The 23872-nt window shown below is 40.0% G+C and overlaps 1 protein-coding gene across 2 annotated transcripts in view; it reads left to right on the top strand.

Moving 5' to 3' along the window:
• LOC127582854 (anion exchange protein 2-like) overlaps window positions 1–23872 on the top strand; it is a 52322-nt gene that overhangs the window by 3437 nt on the left and 25013 nt on the right. The window contains exons 2-10 of one of the 2 annotated variants that reach the window (XM_052038421.1): window positions 3793–3904; window positions 5767–5923; window positions 7657–7736; window positions 16280–16359; window positions 16917–16942; window positions 18255–18325; window positions 20727–20904; window positions 21060–21195; window positions 23441–23507. In XM_052038421.1, coding sequence (XP_051894381.1) covers window positions 3872–3904; window positions 5767–5923; window positions 7657–7736; window positions 16280–16359; window positions 16917–16942; window positions 18255–18325; window positions 20727–20904; window positions 21060–21195; window positions 23441–23507 — 828 coding nt within the window. In that variant the 5' untranslated portion in view covers window positions 3793–3871. The remainder of the gene's footprint in view (window positions 1–3792; window positions 3905–5766; window positions 5924–7656; window positions 7737–16279; window positions 16360–16916; window positions 16943–18254; window positions 18326–20726; window positions 20905–21059; window positions 21196–23440; window positions 23508–23872) is intronic. The other variant, XM_052038423.1, reaches the window with a different exon arrangement.

Raw genomic sequence — 23872 nt, 5'->3', positions numbered from 1 at the left:
ATAACGAAACTAATGCTGGCTGCGTTTCTTGAAATGTGGTCTCATCACTGCTTTATAGAACTGAACCATAACCTCTCTAATTTTCCATATTTTTCCTCTCACAATAAACAAAAACAATCTATTAAGTTTCCTCATTACTTGCTGTGACTACACACCAGTCTTTTGTGAATTATGCATGAGGACACCCAGATCCATATGGACATCCATGCAACATATTTACATGCCTTTGCATATCAATTATCTGCAAACTTTCACCATCGAGATAATATGTTTTTTTTCATGTCCAAGTGGACAGATTTTGCATTTTCCAACATTGCACTCCATTTGCCAAATCTTTGCTCACTCCTTTACTCTCTCTATATATCTTCGTAGCCTCCTTATGCCCTCTTCACAATTTACTTTCCTACAAATCTTCGTGTCGTGCAAATTAAGCAACCATACAGTCAGTGCCTTCATTTGAGTCATTTATATCAACTGTAACAAGTTGAAGCCCCAGCACTGATTGCTTTGGTACACCGCTCATTACATCTTGCCGACTAGAAAAAGACCCAGTTATGCCTATTATCTTTATCCTGATAGCCAGCCAATCTTCTATCCCTGCCAAGACTGACCTCCAATACAATGAGCTTCTACTTTAAACAATATCTTATTAAATTCCTTCTGGAATTTAGTAAGATATTATTCATTAAACTGCTCTCTTTATCTACAGTGTATGTTACTTTTTCATAGAATTCCAATGATTTGGTCAAACACAAAACCACATTGACTTTGCCCAATTTCATGAAGTCCCCTGCTATAACAAATTTAATAATAGCTTCTAATGTTTTTCCCATGGTAGATGTTAAACTAACTGGCCTGTAGTTTCCTGCTTTCTCTCTCCCTCCTTTTCAAATAAAACAGTTACATTCACTGTATTCCAAACTAATGGAACCTTTGGAGAATTTTGGAAAACTTAAACCAATGCACCAACTGCCTCAGTAACCATTTCTTTCAAGACCCTAAGATGGATTCCATCAGGATTCAGAGACTTGCCAGCCAGCAGCTCTAATACTTGCTCAGTACCACTTCCCTGGTGATTGCTACTTTCCTGATTTCTTTTCTCACTTCCAATTCCTTATTTACAGATATTTCCATTACGTTATTTACAAACTATAGTGAAAACTGATGCAAAATACCTGTTTAATTCTCCTGCTATCTCCATTATTAATTCCCCAGGTTCCCTTTCTGCAGGACCAATACTCGCATTGTAAATTCTTTTCTTTTTAAAATATCAGTTTCATTCATACTATCTGTTTTTACATTTTTAGCTAGCTTTGTCTCGTAGTCTAACTTTTCCTTCCTTATTAATCTAGACAAGTCCACATTATCTTAGGCAACCCTGGATCCTTATACAAGGGTGAGTTTAGGTGATATGTGTTAACCCTCTGTTTGATTTGGAACCATTCTAGTCTTTGTGGCTCCAGGCTACATAAAATTAAACATTTATCTGCAAAAATATATTAAATAAAAATGAGTCTCTTCCAACAAGTAGAAACAAGTACTTATTACAGTACAGAAGGAAGCCATTTAGCCCATTAGTTCTTGCAAGTGATTTATACAACAGTTTAAGTGTGTTGCAACAAACAGGCATTAAAAGTGCATTTAACCCTTCAAGATTATTGAGGTTGTTTATTGCTGAATGAAGTATTACAACTGTAATATTTGGAACGTTAACCCTGATGATATGGCTAAAATGCAACTTTCAGGCAGAAAGTTTCTGAAAAAGGAAATGCACGTATTTTTTCTTACTGAATGTACAGAAATGACCCTTTTTAATCAGTTCAAACCACTTTACAAATTTAGATGTTTAGTTTGAATCATGAAGATACTCGATGAAGGGGCACGTTCTTTCAGCACAATCACCATCAAAGCATTTTGTATTGGAGCACATCAACCTGGGATATTCTGAATTAAACCACTTGACATAAGATGTGCACTGGGTACACTAGAGTGAGTCACTAACGTAAGTAACAGGAGATTCAGCATTGGGTCCATTAATCCATTATATTGTGACTTTTTGCATCGGAACAACTCATCTCAGGGAACACTTGGAGAATATGCAATAGGCACACTTTGCAACAGCATAATATATCAGAGCATTCAAACTGAAGGCATTATTCAATACCACATGTTAGTGACTCCGCAGTGGGGCAACAAACGTCTAGACACCAGGCCATGGACAATATTGTATATGTTTATATCCAGAAAATCTAAAACACAGGACATGATTAAGGGCACAACACCTCAGGTCACTTGTTACCAAGATGTTGGCAGTGAGTCAGCAACAGACACTGTACCATTGCACTCTAGAACAAGGCAACCTATATCAGGGCAATTGGTAAAGGACCCCTTGCTCTTAAGATATTCAGGATAAAGATCCTGCCCCAAGAAACAAATTATCTGCCATCATTTTGAAAAAGTTGAATAACATGTGGGTAGTTCCCAAGGAGCCTGGTATCATGACACTACATTATAAGACATTCAGTCTCACTTGGCTTAAAAGCAAGGTGAGTGTAGCTGGAGTGACCTCATTTTGAAGTCTGGCTGAAATGGACAATGCTTTAGGTGAGAAGAAAGTTTCCTCTGTTTTGGCAGACTCCACAGATCTGACTTGCACTGGGCAGGGAGGCTGCAGGTGGGTTTACTCCAGCTGAACTGTGTCAGTTGATCTGCTTGGAGATGGGGTGGCTCCAGTTCGGCACTGCAGTAGATCTTTAAGGCTTCTTTCATCAAACCTCCCAAGTCCACAACTTTTGCCATCTGGCAGGACAAGGACAGAAAATGGACAGGAAAACCAGTGCTTCCAAATTCCCAGACAATTCATACACCATCCTGAACTTGGAACATATCTCTTTTGCTTCATCCTCATTGATTCAAGATGCCAGATCTATTTATTGAGCAGCACAGTGGGATGCCCTTCAGCACAAGGACTACAGAGGCTCAAGAAAATGGGCTGCACCACCTTCTAAATGGAAACTAAGTGGCACCCTTGCCAATGATCCTTATATAACAAGAATGAAAGTACTTACAAAGTGCATCCAACTTGCAATGATCAAGAAGGATTGATTGTGGCTGCTTGACTTTCAGTTATTGAAACGCCAACTAATTTGGTAACCAGGCGTGATGCAATCGTAATTCTGATGGCCATAGTTATGGAAACATTAGCTGAGCCAATTCTCGTAATGATCACCTCAAGCTTGGGAGAACTGGCAGAGTATGAAGTGCTAATGTGGTTATCCTAATCAGGTTATTGCAGGTTGCGGGCTTTTCAATATATCTAGGTAACCTTGGTCCTGGCTGGTGAAAAGATTAGTACGTGCCTTTTAGAAGTCAGATTTAGATTCACAGCTCTAATGATCTTCTTAAGGATCTTTTTAATTAAAATTTGATTTCTGTACAATATGATAAGGAAAGCACGACAATCTATTTACTGAATTTTAATGTCATTGGTTACCAAGTTGGTCCAGTTCTGCTTTCTTATTTGTTGTTGGAAAAAAAACATTTGTTGGAGGTTTGTGCTCTGGTACAAACCTCTCTGGTGTAGAGAAAGAAATTCCCTCCATCTCTCTACATCTCTCTCTTCATTTAAAACAAACCTTACATCAAGATTTCTAATAGTTCCACATGTGCTTGGGTACAAAATTTTGTTTGATGACATTCCTGAAGTGGCTTATTATTTTCAAGGCATTATTATGAATGCAAAGTGTTCTTATAATCTAAGTATATTCACTTTTTATACTTTTATATTTTTAGGAATGTTGTCATCGAACACCATATAAGGGGGCAGAAGGATAACATTAATAAGCTGAAATACCTTTAGAAAGTGAACAACATGTCACACAAAGGATCCTACAAAGTCCAGGCGGTAAGTAAATGCAGAATTGATCTGTGTAAAAAAAGGCACATTCAAGACATTAAGAGGAGCAGAATTTGAAATAAGCTTGATCAGTCCTAATGCCTGGTGTTTGAAATGAGAGGTGAAATGGACGTGTGGCTTTGAAGAAATATCCAAGAACTTCTTCCACAGAGTTTGCATCCTTCTGCAGAGCAATATCCAAGGTAATGTTTTGCATACATCCCTGCCACATGTCAGACAAGGAGGAAGTGGGATGTGAGGAGAAGGATCAGGTTTGACAATGTCCTCAACTTCTGTGGTTTTAGTTCATCCACTGGTCATGAACTCAGCAAATATATTTCAATAATGCTGGCATTGTCTCCTTCATGGTGATCAAGGCAAACCAGCACACCTGTCCCCTTCTGGTCAGCTTCTGTTGTCATGTCATGCACCATGAGTAGGAGGTCTATCAGTCAAAGATGTGGGATCTGTTTGAACCATGCAGTTGTGGTGTTTGAAAAGCTAGTGGTGTGCACAAGCACACTGTGTGATGTGAGTGTGGTGCTTGTATCCGTGCAACAAGTGTGTGAGGGTGTAATGAAGCTTATGAAGGTTAGATGTGACTCCTAATTGATGGAGGGTGTCAGTGAATGAGCAATGGTGGTGTAGTGAATTGAGCTGTGTCTGAGGCTATTGGTGCAGATAGAGAATACATTCACTGACCTTAACCACTCTGGTAAGGTCATTAAACTTCTGTCAGTGCCACATAACCTTGATGCTTGATTTGTAGCACTGATCTCACTATCTAGTTACTCCCACTACCTTTTAGTTTTGCATCTGGAAGCTTCCTTTGTCCGCTGCAGACCCATTACATAAGTCCTTCTTTCTACTCCCACAACCCTGACCCCTACTGCATTATCCAAGAATCTTGGAATCTACACTTTCCTATATTGTACTAGGCTTCACTATTCCCCAGGTTACCCTCACTCCATGAACGACTGGAGTCCTCTTCCTGCCTAGCTTTAATCAGTGTTAGTGACTCATGATATTGTCCCTCTGCTGATGCACCTAGTCAATAAACTGTGTGGTTAGCACTTGCTGTGCTAGAATCAGCTTGCACCTAGAATCAGCTTTATAGACAGTATCAGCCCAAGTGTTAAGTTTAACTAGGCACAGCCAGAAAAAGGTAACTGATCCCTCAGATGAATTACACCAATACGTAACATTCACAGGAGTGCAAGAAAGAAGAAAATCAGAACATTCGAGCATGGAAATGTGGCCTTTGTCAGCTCTATGGTACCCCATGCTTCCAAATTTGGTTTTGTTTATCACACGTGGCTGAGAACAAACATCCTCTCTTGGTCTCTTTAATGTTTCAAGCACTGGAATCTGGAGAATTGTAAGAAATCCTATTGAAACAAGTCTTTAACAATGTGCTGATCACCTAACAATTATTGGGAAAATCAATCATGTATGGTGACATGAAATTACTACCAAATACTGCTGGCTTCGCTTGTGGACTATTACCTCCAAGGCTGTTCAGGATGATCAAGGTTAATTAAAATAACTGATAATATTCTTTAAAATAAAACAAGCTAATCTCAATTCATTTTCTGGATTATTGAACTAAAGCTCCAATATTGGAAAAGTGAGATCAGATCCTAGACTGTGCCTTTGCAGGTGTCATGGCTCCATCCCCTGTGGTGGTCAGTAGCAACCAAACGAGAATATCAACATGTCTCATGGTGCACTTAGTTCAAGAGAGCAAACAATTTTTTTGGGGTGGGGAAATTGATGGACAGCGAACTTATTCACAATCCAATTTTCAATTCCTAATATATCTCCACCTGTGCCACTCTGTAGAGTAAGAGTTGTTCATTGTTCCACTTAAGGCCAAACAGGACCCTTCCTCACCCAGAGGCATTGAGGGTCACTTCAGTGATGAAGAGGCAGATGACTTGGACAGAACTCTGGAAGTGGCGAGTTATGAGGACATTGACTTTGAAACCGAAGAGACTAAATTGAATGATGATGATGATGATTTTAATTGTGAGTAGATTAAAAAAAAATCATTTTCAAAGTTCAACTAGTTAACTCATAGTTAACATTTAACACAAAAGGAGAATTTTACAACCAAAGGGAAAATTTTCAATGACACTGAATTGAAAACTGAGCAAATGTTATGCATTCTGAAGAAAACAATGATGCATTTATCAAAATGTTGGTATATCCTTTCCCCAAAGTCAATAGATCAATGAAGATTTTTGGAAAACAATACTTCCTTTCAGCTGAAAGTCTTACCATACCCAGTATCTGTTGTCACTTAGACTGAGCCAGATACAAATTCCACAAGTGGGGGTCACTGAGTTCAGATGCCAAGAGTAAGAGTTCACTGAGTCCAGACTCCAAGGGTGAGAATTCAGTGAGTTCAGGCTCAAGGAATAAAGGTTCAATGATTTCAGACTGCAAGAGAATAGGTCCAGTGAGTTCATTCTCCATAAATGAGGGTCACCAAGTTCAGACTTCAGGAGTGAGGGTTCCATGAGTTCAGACTGCAGGCACCGGAGTTCAGTCAGTTCAGACACAGGCTGTGAGTTTGAGTTCAGATTCCAGGCATGAGAGGACAATGAGTTCACACTCCAGGGCTGAGAAGTCAGTGAGTTCAGACTTCAGGAGCAAGGGTTCCATGAGTTCAAACCTCAGAAATGAAGGCTGGTGAGTTCAGCATCCAGGAGTGAGGGTCATTAAGGTTGAACTCCTGAAGTAAGAATCATTAACTTTAGATATTAGAAGTAAGGGCACAGCAAGTTCAATTGCAGTGGTTTAATGAATCTACAACTGAGGATTTGATGAATTCTGACCCAAGAACTATTGTGACCTTGTTGGATTTTAAAGAAAAGAAGTCTTGCTGCATACATGCAGGGCTTTGGTTAGGCCATACCTAGAATACTGCATATAGTTTTGCTCTCCTTACTTTATGAAATATATATTTGTCTGAACAGGGGTTCGCCTGGACTGGTCCCTGGGATAAAAAGACTATCAGACGAGAAGAAATTGCACAGGGTTGCCTTATTTCTGGTGGAGTTTAGAAAAATATGTGATGTGAGAGTGCTTGATTCGTTGGTTACTGAGGGGATGTTTCCTTTGGTCGGAGACCCAAGAAACTGGAGGTGTGGTCTCCGGAGAAGGAGTTGGCATTTGTTAACAAGATGAAGAGAAATGTCTTCATTCTGAGGACTATGTATCTTTGGAATCCTCTTCCCTAGAGGCTGTAAATAATCAAGCCTGAAATCCGTAGATTTTTGGATACTAATGGAATCAAGGAATATAAGGCTTGAGCGGGGAAGAGGAGTTTTAATCTTGTTCACAGGTGCGCAGATTCAAAGGGCCTCATTGTCTATTTCTGCTCATCTTTCTTACCTTCTTAACTGAGGATTCAGGAAATTCAGACTCCAGGTTGAGGTATAACAAATTTTGAGAAGGCATTGACAACAATAAAATCTAGGCTAGCGGTGAGAATGACAAACTTCAAGATACTGCAGAATCTGTAAGTTTGACCTTGAGGAATTGATAGCCAGCTTTCTGATGACATTTTACCTACATTCTAATTGTAACTAGCAATGTTTTCCCTGTTTCCATTCAGCTAAGTTTATAAAATACTCTCAAAAAAGTCAATTAAAGTGGGTTTCTCAGAATATACATTGAGGAGGTAATTGAACAACACAATTTAATTCAGTTTTAATACATCCTTGTTAATATTCCTTTTAACAAATCTCTCACAGACCTTCGTGACTCATTTGCCCGCAGCCCCCAAGTACCTTCCACTGATAGTCAGGAAGAGAAGACAGAACGTGGGGAACAGGTAAAGAGCTTTATTGCTCTGCATACCAGAGTGTGTTCCTGACTGGTGTATAACCTATCTGCCACTACACAACACTTGTCATCAATATAACCTCGACACTATGTACTGCATTTAAGTGGAACAAAAGTGTCATGTTACGTTTGGTGCATGGAACAAAGTAAATGCATTGATTAGTCAGAATTTGACATGTTATGGTATTCAAGAGTAACAGAACTAAGCCTCTGTTGTGGAGAAACTGATGTAGCAAGTAACCAGATGGTTCTGTGGTGTCGTGTACCAACTTGGAGACAAGAATGCATCTTTCCAACTATCACTTTGAGACCAGTATCAAGCAACTGATGTGAACGTTAGTTCCCACGTTTTTTCCTCTCCTTAGTAACCATCCCCACTATAAGGCCTTACGTTTGACAGTTTTTAAAATAACAGGCAAGGAACAAGACTGAAAGTTCTGGAGAGATGTTCCATCAGGTGTGGTGTGACAGACAGATGAAGGCAATAGAAGTGGAATTATGAAGATGTGGAGAAAGACAGATTGATTAGTCTCAAATTTCACTTGTTTAAACTTGTCCAGTATTTACAGGACTTTATCGAAAAAGTGAGAGAGAAACCATAACATGACAGAAAGATCATTTGTACCCTGTAGAAGGAGTAGTCCAGACAGTCAATGAAAATAAAGAACAATTGCAGATGCTAGAAATCGGAAATAGAAGCAGAAAGTGCTGGAAATACTCAGCAGGTCAGTTGGTACCAGAGCTACTGAGCTTTTCTACATCTTCTGGCTTTGGTTTAACCAGTCAATTGTTTTATTCTAAATTTTCTTATATCCTCATTCCTAAAGCCAAAATATTGTCTTGTCCTACATTACTTTACCTTAATCTGTTTTGGTTTCTTACATATGTTTGTGACAACTCACTTCAAATCCTGTTTCATGTCCTAAAATAAATGCCAATATTAAAACATGTTTACAAAATGGTTCGTTTCTTTTAAAGTGAGATTGTAAATTTCTGAGGTTGCAAATCTACCTTCTTACAGATGGGAATAAAATTAGGAATGGTTTACTCAACAGCAGAACTGCTTTTATCAGTAGCATGTGGTAGATCAGTTCTTTCTATAAGGGAAGCTTGGTGTAAGCCTCCTTCCAGTACATCTGCCATAACCCAGTTGCTAAGCATACCTTTCCATTCCCTGTCCTCTTGACATACTCACTCAGTATCCTTTTGAAAACTCTTAAGCCATAACATTGTGGTAATTGGATTCAATTCTATCACTTTCTGAAGTCAGAAATTTCTTCTTACTTCCTTATGAGATTTGTTTGTAAGTATCTTGTACATGATAGTTGGTTTTAGACTCTGCCGCAAGTGGAAAGACTGGGATAAACTTTAAGGTGTAGAACTATATGGGCTTGGACTGGAGGAGTTAAGAGTAGAGAACCTTACACCATTCCAGCTCACCAGCTCCTGCATTTGACTGCACTGCCTTAGGCAGCATGTGTGTAACCCATGATCTTGGTTGATTGTCAATTTCAATTTTGATTACAGTGGTAGTAACATCTGCAGTTTAATTGTGGGTTCATGTAGTTCCCAAGCATTCACAACCTCATAGCAAATCAATGCCAGCAGTTATTGTGGGGACTGAAGGCAAGACAGGGAAGTACACCAGCGAGTATTGATGCCTCTCAGTTGAAAGTTTTCTTCAAAGTGCTTTTGCCAATACTTACTCCAATAATTTTTGAGCTCATCTGTGTGAGCTGCACTGATCTAACAGATCTGTGTGTGTGTGTGTGTGTGTGTGTGTGTGTGTGTGTGTGTGTGTGTGTGTGTGTGTGTGTGTGTGTGTGTGTGTGTCTTTACATTCACCATTGATGAGAACAGCTGGCTAATACACATGGGCAGGATCAGAGAATGGTGGAAAGAAGTTACGTTCATGTGGCTAAAACAAAATGGAGCAACCAAAATCATAGTGTTACACACCCTTATACTTGACATGTCAACTGCAAACTCCTCCTCTTCCCTGACAATTCAATGTGAGTCAATATCTATTGCTTTAGCAAGGTGGAGACAGGCCCTCTGATCCCTGCTTCAACTGCTGAACCACTCTTGGCCAATGCATTCTGGATTTTGAATGGCCAATGACAGCTCAACTTATACCCACGCAGGAGCAGGTTTGGCCATCAGGACACCAGGGGAAAAGACAACAGGTGAGAAGCAAAAGAGCTTCTCTGAACATTCACTTCCATTGGTCTTTCATTCCTTTCCCTCTCAGAAATCAGCTGCACTTCCCTCCTGCCAATGAGTTGGTGAAAACTTTGCTGCTGATCAGTGTGTCTATGAAAAAACAGGGCTTGGATATCATCCACATTTTTTAAGGTCAAATCAATAGTGTAAACATTGCTGAAGAGCTGCACATAAGGTGTGATTGCCTTGAACATGCCCACATTCTCCGTGGGCATAGCAATCACCGCAAAGATTTCTGATTGTGTATGGTATTTCATTCTGTCACCCAGCCTCCTCTTCCAAAGGCCAAGCATATTGAGGCTCTGCTAAAGTCTTCCTCTGCAGATATCTGTTGGAGAGCCGCCTCAAGTTCTTTGCAACTCTTCCTCTCCTCTGGGAGAAAGGGAGAGAGCTGTGAGTGAGAGTGATGGATGGATGGAAAGCATTTATTAAGTTTGCCTATGAGAGAGTGGCTTTTTATTGTATGAGGATGAGTGTCAGTGTTGGATGATCAAATGGGGATTTGAGGAAGTACAAACAGAGATGGGGCTACCTGTAGGGTAAGTTGTTGTGGGGAGCAATGTGCTGGAGTAGAATTGAGAGGTTTGGGGTGATATGTTCATCTTGCACCATTACGTTATCCTCTGCATTGAATCAACAAGCACAACAGTACCTTGCTGCTGTGATCTAACTCACATTCTTCAGTGATGCCTTTATTGCTTCACCAACAGATTTCATCCCACATAGTGTGGATAAATATTTCACAACACCCACCTGCATCACATCCAGTGAAGGGTCGTTAAAACAGAAAACCTTTAACCATCTCAATCCATTTCTGAGCTCCCAAATGCCAAATCCATCAAATGACATGTTTGCAGTACGCCTTAACAGACTGGAGTTGAAGTCAACTCATACATATTGTCATCATGTTAGTGAGGGGTTTTGAAACCTGAACATAAAATGGAAATGCAATGGGCTGAGTTCAAAAGCAATGAAGATATATTACAACACACAAGATACTGGAGGCACTCAGAGGGTCAGGCAGCATCTATGGAGGGAAATGGACAGTTGAAGTTTTGGGTCAAGACCCCTTTGAGATTTCAGTACAGTGCCAGATATCCCTGTTCCCAGCATCTCAGGAACTTGTAATCCAGCACATTCTCATCACACCCACTCAGTCCAGCCTTTTCATAATTTTAAAGTTCTCAATCAGATCATCTCTACATTTTCTACTTCATTGCATTCCAACACACACTGTCTCGGCAACTGTTAACCACACACCTTAATCTTCACAATATTGTGATCCATGACTATTTCATGCAGTAATGTGAGAGAGGTTTTGTTGTTTCTGCTGGTGACTCTGTTACTGACTGTTATACCTCTGTTGAGTAGTCTTTCAGCAAAGCTACCGAGACTGATCCATGCAAAGATGACAGTGATGCAAGGTTTGCATTGTCCAGCCTCACCAAGCCAAGGCAGGGACATTAAACGTCTAAAGAACTTAAGGTTATTTGTCACGCTAGTTGCACAAGAAAGCAGCAAAATCAAGGCTAATGAATGTAAATTGATAGAGTGTCCTTCAATTAATCTCCCAAAGCACCCCAGTAGCGATGATGCAAATTATCAATTAATATATATGCTTTCTTCTTCTCTCTTTAGGCAATCTCTCAAGATCAAGAGTGACAAATTTCCTCTCCAGTTTTGTGGGTTCTGAGGTGGCTAATGAGGGCAATGTGAGAACTGTAGACTCTTCCGTGGGTGGGGCAGATGGCTGGGTAGTGCCTAAGATGGGGCACTCCTCCTGCTACTTACACAGGGCTTCTGTGTGCTCCCAAGGCATGGACTCAAAAGTTCTCACCACCACCTGAATGCTCCTTCTCCATTCTGAGTGGTCATTGGCTAGAACTTCACGTAGATCAGTGGGGATGTTGCATTTTTTCAAGGAGGTTTTGAACACATCATTGAATATTTTCCTTTGTCCACTTGATAATATCTTACCATGGCAGAGATCAGAATAGAATGTCTATTTCAGGAGTCTGGTGTTGAGCATGCAAATGGCTTGACCTGTCCAACATAGCTAACCAAGGGCATCAGTACTGGGGATATTGACCTGAGAGAGGACACCTGTCATTCCACTGAATTTGGATGATTTTGCAGAGACAGAATTGGTGGTGTTTTCCAGTGGCTTGAGGTAGCCCAGATTCAGGAAGAAATAGGAGGGCAGGAATCACTGTTGCCCTATAGGTCATGTGCCAAGTCTCAGACATTGACCTTCAAATACCCTTTCCCTCAATTGAACAAAGACTGTGCTGACACACTGAAGGTGGTGGTTAATGTCCATATCACCTATGCCATGATAAACACTGATTACTGCTGGATTGATCACTACCTAATCCATTCCATTATTTCCATTGATTTGGGCCCAAAATTTTGGCATCAGCAGAAGCATTGAATTTCAATATCGAAGTCCTCAAGGACCCCACAAAACTGGTTCATCTCAGGCAAAGCCACACAAATGCCCTCTCAACTCTTTGCTTACAGGAGCGGTAAAGTGTCCACAGTTTGCAGGCGGCCCTGAAGTCTGCCATAACTGGGTTCTGTAATCAAGAAGGGGATGAGAGACCAGGAGGGAGACAGTGACAAAGGCCTCTCTGCCTGAGCAATACATGTGCCCCTGTGAACGAGTTTGCACATGCTGGACAGCACCTACACTTGTGTCAACTCATGTGTGAGCAGTAATATCCATACAGCAGAGTCTGGTCTCCAGTTGTCTTTGCCCCATTTACCAATGGATCTAGACCTTGCTCTGCAAAGGTTATGTGCAAACCTAACCTGCGTTAAAAGAAAGCACACAAAGGTAACTTCCGCTGCACAATTTGAAGTTTGGGACCTAGAAGGTCAGGACCCTCGTGAACAATCCCAACAATGGCAGACTTGAATGTTGCTCTGTAGTATGAAAGGCCATGGCTGTCAGATGACAGTGACAACACTACTGACCCCCGTGGTCGGATGATAGCATTGCCCATCGGGTCAGAAGCGACACCACTGTCAATCAAGGGTTCGTCTCTGCCCCACCCATCAAGAGCACACTTAAGGATTGGCTTTGTAACACACCTTTGTTCTTGACCCTGAATCACTGGCTTGTTTGAATTACCTGAGCGGGCTCCACTCAGCTCTCCAGCCCTATGAAAGATGGTACACGTGGGCAGCTCTTTCTCTTTGCTGATTGCTGCTGGGGTCGAGACCATACCGAGGGACCACTGGTAAGAGGGTGCACTTCCACGGGGGTCTAGGAGTGTCTTAAGTAGATTCCCAGTAGGGTAGAGCCGTTGCTTGTCCAGATTCAGGGGGTTCAGGCAACGTATTGTTTATTCCGTGATCATTTGTACCAGTTCGTTTTGTGTGTGTGTGTGTGTGTGTGTGTGTGTGTGTGTGTGTTTTGTGTGTCTGTGCGCGCGCACTTCACCTCCGTTGCTAGTCCCCTCGCATTGCGCGATTACCCGAGTGCGAGTGTGCGAGTGTGCATCCATTCCTTTTCATTCTGTTCCCCCGTCTGTCTTTGTAAATAAATTCTCCTTTTTAAAATACAAGACTGCGTGTCCGGATACCTCTACTTTTGAGACCCAAAGAACCTTTCTCATAACATGCTCCACTCTCAGAACTTGGGAACTCAGATGTTTTGGTATCAACATTGCCACACTGAGTGAGAGGCTATAGGGAGGAAATGACCAGCTTCAAGAACAAGGTGGTGGGTCCAGCAGAAGAGAAACATCCTCTTCACAGAGTGAGCTTTGCCATTAAGAATGAGCTGGTCCAGTGTTTATGCAGTTAGTGAATGCCTTACAAACTTTGGGCTCAGTCTAATGTGGAACCAATACACAGCCATTGTCAGTGCACACTCTCCAACCCTTGAAGCTTCAGATGAGGTCTGGCAGGAGTTCTATTCTGGTCTCGATAAAACCCTGGGCTGCATTTACAAAAGGAGACAAGCTGATCCTCCTGGTCATCTTCAGAGTGAGGTTGGGAAATGACACAATCCTCTGTCAAGGCAAGGTCAGCAATGAAAGAATAGGGAAAGCTAAGTCCAACAGGATCCATCTTTTAATGCATGGCCTCATCATAACAAACACTCTGGTTTGCCAGAGAGCCAAGCACAAGATACCATGGCATCACCTCTATTCTAAGCACTGGTTCCTGCTAGAGTTTTTTCTTATTCATCCCTAGTTGCCCTTGAGAAGGTAGTGGTGAACCACAGCAGTCATTGAGGTGTGGGTGTACCCACACTGTTTTAGGGAGGGAGTTACAGGATTTTGACCCAGTGACGGTGAAGTAACGGTGATATATTTCTAAGTCAGGATGGTGTGTGGCTTGGAGGGCAACTTTCAGGTTGTGGTGTCCCCTGTGCTTTGGCTGCCCTTGTCCTTCTAGCTGGTAGAGGTCATAGGTCTAAAAGGTGCTGTCTAAGGAGTCTTGGTGAGTTGCTGCAGTGCATCCTGTAGATGGTACAAACTGCTGCTACTGTGCGTCGGTGGTGGAGTGAGTGAATGGTTGTGGATGGGGTGTCTATCAAGTGGGCTGCTTTGTTCTGTATGGCGTTCAAGCTTCTTGACCATTGTTGAAGCTGCACTTATCCAGGCAAGTGGAGGGTATACATCTAACTCCTAACATGAACCTTGTAGATGGTGGACTGGCTTTGGGAAGTTAGGAGGGGATTTACTCTGCAGGATTCCTAGCCTCTGACCTGCATTTATAGCCACATTATGTATGCTTCTGGTCAATGGTAACTGCCAGGATATTGATAGTGAGGGACGCAATAATTATTTAACCATCTAAGTGAGGGACTGCAAAGATGTCCACATCATCATGCCCTGACAGGCACCAATGACTGCTGGACTGATCACTGCCTAATCCACTCTATTATCCCAACAACATCAGCATCAACAGAAGCATTGCAGCAGGAAGATCAATGCCGAGGCTCTCAATGACCCCACAAAGCTGCATCTCCTCAGGCAATGCCTCACAAGCAACCTTTCAATTCTCAGCCTACAGGAGCTGCAAAGTATCCACAGCTCATGGGCTGCTGTGAAGAGATTCTTGGCTTCTCTAATAAGTAGAGCCAGTAGACTAATAAGTAGATGAGAAAGTCCAGGAAATCAAGGAAACTAGTTAATCACAAACATGAGAAGTTCCTGTATTGGAAGATCCAGCTTTCCTCAAGGGAAAAGAAAGGGGTCTATGCGTACCTGAAAGCAGAGGCAGAGGTCCAGTAGGAAATCTGGGACCTACAGAACAGATGGTGAATGGAGACAACACTGGAGGATCAGCAACTTGCCAACATATGTGGGTTCTTCAGCACTGCCAGTAGTCCTCTACAGCCTCAACACCCAGGGCTGCATCCCTCTGAGAACCATGAGTTGGGGGTGAACTTATCAGGGGCAGAGAGGCAGTCAACACATGCTGGAAGGATAATTGTACAAATGTTAATAAGTTAGCACATGTAGTAACATGGTCACATGTGGACACAGTTCCACACTGTTGCAGACAGCGATATTACAGACAATGAAACACATAGGAAAGACATATGTACACAATCTGTTATTTTAATATTTTGCCTGCGGAAACTCTCAACTGCTTTCTCCATTGAAGAGCGATTAAGGCTGGACAATCAATGCCAGTGATATCCACATCCCATGAATGGATAGAAAATACACACAACATTGCCTCTTCTACCCTTGCCAGTTCCATCTTGGAAAAAAAGGGTTTCATTTTTTCATAATTGCCATCTGATCACTGTACGTAAGACTATGAGAGATAAGTTGTCAAATACCTTTTAGAAACATTATAATTCAACAACTAATCTAAAAACAGGATAGTAGTGGATAAAATAGAAGAAAAATACCAAAATATGACAAGGCAGGGAGAAATCAAATGACCTGGCTGAACTCACATGTTAAATGATCTAGCTTGAAATCCTATGAAGTTATAGTAAGTGATAAGTTATGAGTAATTTATTAGTTACTGTTTGATATATACTGGTATCCTACAATGGGAGGATATACGTATACATATGTGTGTGTATTGTTTTTAATAGGGTATTGTCCATTAAGGGAAAAGGTTTACCAGAGTGGGGGTGGTAATGGGATAAATATATATTTTCTTGGCTACCATTTCAGTCAAATAATAACAAAATATAGAACCATGTGGTCTTGATGCCTTTAATTGTTGACCACTTGTTAATTGGGTTATGATGCTTGTAACTTGTGAATAGTTTGTATCAGCTCTGTCACAATTAGTAAGTGGTTATTTTTCTCTATTTTTTTCTCTATTCAGCTAGCCGATGATGAGGCAAGTCCAGTGCCTCATAGGAAGTTCATACCCAGGCAACCAGTGAAGGAAGCCGATGTCCTTGAGTATGTGGCACTTCAGAGCTTCTTTATATGTTTGTCATGGATAGTTGTTGATAGTTGTCAGTGTGAGGCTTTCTTATACCTGGATTTTCTACCTTATTGCCCATGAGTAATTCTCTGTTTTTTTTTGCCTCCCATGTGTGAGGATGGGAGGAGGGAAAAGAATTGTCTCCAGCCCGTGCAAGATTGATGGACCAGCTGGTCTTATCTTGCCGTACAATTTTGTCTGTTCATATTGGTATGGTCTGCTCAATATAAGTAGACATGGCTGGAGTTTGATTCCATCAGCTAATAGCGATTTAAAATCTTGTATTTAACCATCTATCTGGTTAATATAAATCTTGTATTTAACCATTTCCTTGAGATATATGAACAACAATTCAGGAAATCCGAAGATTGAAAGGGAAAGTGGCTCAAATAATATTGTTAAAAAATATCCAGTTGTTCATTAATAATGAAGAAGTATAAACTCTACATGGATGAAATTTCCACCTATTTTGGACTATATATAATTGGCATTATACCTAAAACTAATTTTGATATTGTTTCTGTTTTTGTAGCAAAGGCAAAACGCTTCTTCAAAAGGGTAAGTGGCTTATTTCAACTTTTTATATCTAGTGTTTGCAACAAGTCAATCACTTGAAATTTTCTTGCTATTAAAGCATCAAAATGTAACTCTCCACAACCAGGCCAAGACATGCTTTTTGGGAATAATGGTTGGCGACATCATCTGCAGAATTGTAAGGGAAAGTTAGTAACAGTTGATGTCACAGTCGATGGAAAAGTCTTCTTCATCTTCAACAGGTCCTCAGAATAGACGACGTGTTGACAGCGTTAGGCTTAAATATAATTTATAAGTAGGTTTCCAATATAAAAACAGAGATCTTTAATAACATAAGAATGTGCTAGTAATTTATTGGAGATTTATAATAAAACCATGTGTCTGTAAAATACTGACATTTTCAAACAGATTCCACACAATTTATTAAGATTTGGTATAACCACCTACATGCATTATATAAATTTTGCCTCATGCCTGTGTCTGCAAAAAGCTGGGTCTAAATCTATTGAATAAACAATTAATGGTAATGCTGTATATAAAAGTCTCACCTTTACTTGCGATCAACAGAAGTTAGATTATAGCCTCACATGCCTGATCCAAAACTGACCTGGCTACAGTACCAGACACAGCAACAGTGAGTATTGCCAAGAGTTGAAGGAAATAAATCAAAAAATAATTCACATCTATTCTGGAGTATTCTTTAATAGCTAGCAATATCGAATGTTGGGTATGTGACTTTCACACTATACTAGCCTGATAATCAGAACAAGTAAAATAAATCTGGGTGCTTAACACAGGATTCTATTCCTACAGTCTAATTAGTTGTATAAACTCCAAACCTTCAAAATCTCATTAAATGGCTTTTCATTTGACATTGCCATTTATGATGGTTTAATTTTAGAGTGCACTATAAACAGGATAGCACCAGTCTCAATTCCTGGACTCCATACGGTAAACAAATTACAATGGGAATTCTGGGCTCCTCAGTTTATGGTAACTATGCCTACATTCCAGATAATCCGTTGCATTCTCTTGGTAAACTTTGTCAAAATGGCACTTGCTATACTGTAGTTGAATTCATTTCAGCTTTTCCAATCTGACTGATGGTGCCCAGTATCAAATGATAGCATCTGAACACCTGCAGTATATTATGAAATAGCTTATGATCTGAGAGAAATTGCTTTTTGCAATTTGATCATGTAATGAAGAGGACAGTGTGACTGGAGGTCTGACTATCAAAATGGAAATAAATGTAAATTAAAAATGATAAAATTATTCAAGCAATAATAAATATTTCAAAAATTGTTCTTCCAATATTCATTCCTTTTGTGAATAGATCCTAAAGGGGATCATCCACTTCAGTCTGCGATACATCACAAAGACTTTGGAGAAGATGTTTTTAACAAGGTACACTTTAAGAAAATAAAGTCTCATCATAACTGTTCAAACAAGAGATAAAACTACTTTCGGAATGGAAGAAGGAGGAAGTTTGATTCTAACTGTTAATTATTTGATTACAGTGATTGTAGTTCACAATAATTCATTGTTTCTGAAGTTTGATTCTGAAAAATGTAGTAAGGGCTACATGAAAGAGCTCCATTACATTAAGGCATTTCTTCCTGAGATTGTCACAGGGTTCAGCTTCACATGAGCGTAATGAAATCTAACTCAACTTGCACTAAAACAACCTTGAGCACTTAAGCTTTTGGAAATGCATTCCTTTTTTCTATTTACTTTCCCGTGAAAACCAAGACCCAATTATGTTGGACGTAATTTCTTTTTTAACTCACATCTAAGGCTTGGTGAGCTAGATCTAAACTTTCCATCATCCTTTATTATTCACTTCTCAGCTCCATATTTGGCTATTATTACAGTATGTTAAAATAGTGAGTAGCAGCACACTATTTTAAAATAATGCCTGTTATATTGGATTGGTTTTTCTTGTCATATGTACTGAGATACAGTGAAAAGCTTTTGTTTTGTGTACCATTCAGGCAGATAATGCCATACATAAGTACGTTGAGGTAGTAAAAAGAAAACAGTATGCAGAATATAGTGTTGCAATTACAGAGGAAGTGCAGTGCAGGTAGACAAACCACAACAAGGTAGATTGGAAGATCAAGAGTTCATGAGTTCATCTTTCAGCATATAAGAGGTCCATTCAAGAGTCTAATGACAATGGGATAGAAGTTGTCTTCTAATGGTTCAGGCTCACAGCCTTTTGTGTATCTTCTGCCTAACGGGAGAGAGAGAAGAGGGAATGGCCGGGGTGGGAGGGATTCTTGATTATGTTGGCTGTTTTCCCAAGGCAGTGGGAACTGTAGATGGAGTCAGTGGGAGGGGAGGCTGGTTTGCATGATGGACTGGGCTGCATTCACAATTCTCTGCAATTCCTTGTGGTCTCAGGCAGAGCTGTTGCCATACCAAGCAGTGATACATCTGGATAGGATGCTTTCTGTGGTGCATCTATAAAAACTGGGAAGAGTCAGAATGATTATAATAAATACAATGAATGGATCTGGTAAAGCCAGCTTGCAAAGAGTCGCCATGCTCCAGTGCCATCAATGGAAGGGGCACCATCTTGGAATATTCTAGAAGGCAGTAAATTTTAAAGTTAGATTCCACAGATTATTTTAGTGCCCCACACTGTAACACATTCCCCTTCGGTAAAGGCATTCCTATCTATAGCAAAGATATGCAAGAATTATTAACATTATCTTAACTATCAAGTAAAATAATAATATTCTGCCTTTAAAGGCAACAATCTCTGCTCCCTGGTCATAATGTTTCAGTATGTATACTGTCCTTGCTGAAGATTTTGTCTTGTTTTTTCATTGGAGGAATTCCATTATCACCTGATTAGCAAAGTTCCACTGATGTTCAAATAATTGTTCCTCTTTATATCATTAATCATTGTTCTACAGAAAGTAAATTTGTTCTGTTTCTTTACTAGGTGTTTTCACCATTGTTGGGATTACTTTATACCTCTGTGTCTCACCAATATCAGAAATTGTATATCATTCACCATGGTGGTTCAGGATTCTTCCAAGTTACAGTTGCATAATTAATTGAAGTTCTCTGCGATATAATGGTCATCTTAACAAAGTCAAAGTTGAGTTTATTGTCATCTGCACAAGTACATGTATGCACAGGTGCAATGAAAAACTTAACTTGCAGCAGCATCACGGGCACATCATATAAGCAGCATTCACAAGAAAAACATAAATGAAACTTAAGTTATACAGATTTTTTACAAGAAAGGACACAATTAGTGCAAAATAAATGTCTGCTTTAGTGCAAAGTGATCAAAATGGTCATGATGTTGCTAAACCGTAGTCATTAGGGTTTTGCCAATTGGTTCAAGAACCAAACGGTTGAAGAGAAACAGCTGTACTTGAACCTGTGCATCTGTGAAGTGATATGTGTGATTATCATGTAACTCATGGCCAATATATGGGGATTCACTTCTCTGAGATGAGTAGTAAATCAGTCTTCCTTACCTCCACCTATGGAAGTTCACATATTTTAGGTTCACAATCTGATGCATTATCATCTCATCTGTATAATTAATTACCTAACATTGTAAATACAATGAGACCAAGATCATCATTCTTGTAGGATATACTAAAGTATCACTTAAATATTAAAATAAATTTAGAAAATAGACTTAGAAATTATAACTTAGCCCGATAGAAATGGGTTGTTCAACAAATACTAAAAGCTCCTGTTCATTCAAATGCTCAGAGAAAACCAGTACATTTCTCCATTGTACAGTCACTCCATCTCTTCCTTCTGGGCCTTACCTCAGGTATTTGTTGAAATGAATGAACTAATGAAGGATGGAGAGAAATACTACTGGAAGGAAAGAGGACGATGGATAATGTATGAGGAGAATCTGGAGGATGACACAAACCGCTGGGGTAAAGCACATATCCCTTGTCTCAGCTTCAGGAGTCTCCTGGAAGTACAAAGGGCCATCACCAAAGGTGTGTATAATATTTGTGTTTCAAGCTTTCTAAAATTGTGCTGCAAATATTTTCCCTGAGCCCAGCCTTAATATGTAAAACTAATATACTTCTGATGATGTTACTAGACTTGTTTTCAAATGCCAATTAAAAACAGATTTCTTTTCCTCTATCAGGTGCTGTCTTGTTTGATCTGAAGGAAATCACAATGTCTGGGATTAGTGTTCGTATAGTAGAAGAGATGATAGCCAAAGATCAGATCAAGGCACAAATGAGAATCACTGTGTTGAATACCTTGCTCTCAAAACACAGGTAAAATTACCATCTCTTCAGAACTGGGTTAAGGTTCCTGAAGATATCCATATATTTATGATAGAGAATTGCTGGAGAATCTATTTTTGTAAAGTTAGATAAAAGTGATAAAAAGCTCTCCTTTCCATTGGTAACATTTGTGACTAACCAATAAACACGTGTTAAGATTATAGAACTGTTGTTTGTAAATTAGATTTCTTTATTACTTTATAAAGACATCACCATGCCTTATTGACTACATTTGAGATGTTGGCAGGAAATGATTGCAAAGCAGTTTTTATGTTGAGGGTATGTTGTCTGTTAATAAGGATTTATTATTTACTCTCTCCAAGCTATGGAACTCTTTAAGTTAACCAAACCATCAAGCAATTCAAATGCTAACCTTTGATCTAATCCCTCTAAAAAGAATAGTGGCAGCTCCATGCAAATAATCTATTGGTAATTTCTTCCTTAGTTGTCTTCTCCGTTAGGCCAGCTGAGGTCTTTACTGAACTGGGGTACATAATTAAGCCTCTATACGCCTGCTCACAGTAAATGCTTTTGGATATATGTATCTAGATAATCAATCAAATAGCTCTGCTTATTTTCAGGAGTATATGACTGAAAACTGATTTTTCTTAGAGTGAGATGTGCTAATATCGTTTCATGTTTCGTGTCACTTTGGAAATTCAAATAGGCAGGTCCTGCATGAGTAACGTGTGTCTGATGTAGTTTTCAGGTCTGATGTGTGTCAATGACATGATTCCCCATGCATTGCTCATAAATTAGTCCATGCTTTTCTTGGAGTGCCCATAATTGGCCACTCCCAGGACAGGACAACCTTTTATTATTGCTACCCTGGACTAAAAGTTCAAAAAGGTAAGTTTCATCACCTACCTTCTATCCTTCAGTCTCATTGCCTGGTTCCACCTCCCCGCCCAAAGCAATCTCATTCCTCCATCGCCACTGACCTTGACCCTGATGATCCAAACACCCCTCAGCCCCCAAATATTAATTGCCCATTCTTCCAATGAACCTCACCTCACTCTTCTCCCCTTCCAAAAGCATTAACATAACATTTTAAACTCATATTTCTTAATTAACCTTGTATTCATCTGATTCCAAATATTTTCAAATAAAATTCAGAGAAGTATGGCTTTTCTCAATGTAACTTAGTTTTGTAGTATCCTCTGACGTTTCTGCCAATGTGCTCCCCATCTATACAAATTGCTACATATCTAGCACGCATCTCCTTCTTTGCCACAACAGACAAGAGAATTAAGTTAATGTAGAGAAACCATCTAAGCCAAGGTTGCTTCTTTGGAACAATGGATACTGAAGGGAGATTTCACTGATGTAAAAAGTTATGAGAGACCTAGAGAGAGATTTTTCTCCATTTGCAAAAAGTTTAATAAACGGGGCACAGGTTTAAGATTGGAGAGGGTGAGAGGGGAGTTAAGAAAAAAGACACACAAGTAATAGAGATAGGGAATGCCCTGCCCAAAGGGGTAACGGAGGCAGGAACCCTCACTACATTTAGATGGTACCTGGATGACAATTTGAGGAGCCACAACCTGCAGGGCTATGAACCAAGAGCTAGGGAGAAAGATTCACTTGTGTACGCAATGGGCCAAATAACCCCCTTCTATCTTTTGTGGGGTAAAAATCTATGATTCTCTGACACATGGAAATATTTTTTACGTTTGTTGTGATCTGAAATGGACTGCCTGAAAAGGTGTTGGCAGTAGTTTCAATAGTGACAGTCAAAAGACAGTCAGCTCATGAAAGGGGAAAAGTACAGGGTGATGAGGAAAGAGCAGGAAAACTGGATTAATTTAAAAGCTCAAGCCAAGGGCTGCCTTTTGTGCTGGTTCAACCCTGCCTGATCCCATCTGATCTCAAGAAACTGAACAGTCGGTTTAGTACTTTGATGGGAGACTGCTTGGAAAAGAAGCTGCAGTAGGCATTACCTGGAGATGAGATGTATATTTTTTTGGTCACTTTGCCAGAAAATCTCTTGAGATGCAACATAATGGAGCACCTGAAGTGACCAATGATTACAATGCCCTCGGAGCCACTTTCAGCTTTGATCCAAGAGCACGCACAGACACAATAGGTTGCATGACTGTTCTGCACTTATGATTCAAATTAAAAATTAAACTAAAATAGCTTTACAACTACAGATTTGACAATTATTTAGGGGGGTGTTCTGTTCAATACAGTATCATGCACAAATATAAACCATCGGTATGTTCTATCATCACAGGCACCGATTTGATGAAGATGTTCAACAGAGAAAGGATACTGAAGACATCGAAACACAGGGCAAAGAGGCAAGTTAATATTTTAGCAGCTGTATTGGAAATGTGCAATGCCTCCCAATGATCAGGAGCTTATCAACAAAATGAAAATGAAATGTTATTATACTAATTGTAATTGTGGGTTCATTTTGGAGTCAAAGTCATATCTATGCAAAGTAAGATTGGACAGCCTCAGCCTAGATAAGATGAGATATCATTATGTACATCGAAACACACAGTGAAACGCATCTCTTACATAGAGTGTTCTGGGGGCAGCCCGCAAGTGTCGCCACACTTCCGGCGCCAACATAGCACGCCCACCACTTCCTAACCCATACATCTTTAGAATATGGGAGGAAACCAGAGCACCCGGAGGAAACCGACGCAGACACGGGGAG

The sequence above is a fragment of the Pristis pectinata genome, chromosome 25, assembly GCF_009764475.1.
Source record: "Pristis pectinata isolate sPriPec2 chromosome 25, sPriPec2.1.pri, whole genome shotgun sequence".
NCBI classification, from domain to species: domain Eukaryota; kingdom Metazoa; phylum Chordata; class Chondrichthyes; order Rhinopristiformes; family Pristidae; genus Pristis; species Pristis pectinata.
This window is presented reverse-complemented; position numbering and strand designations above follow the sequence as displayed.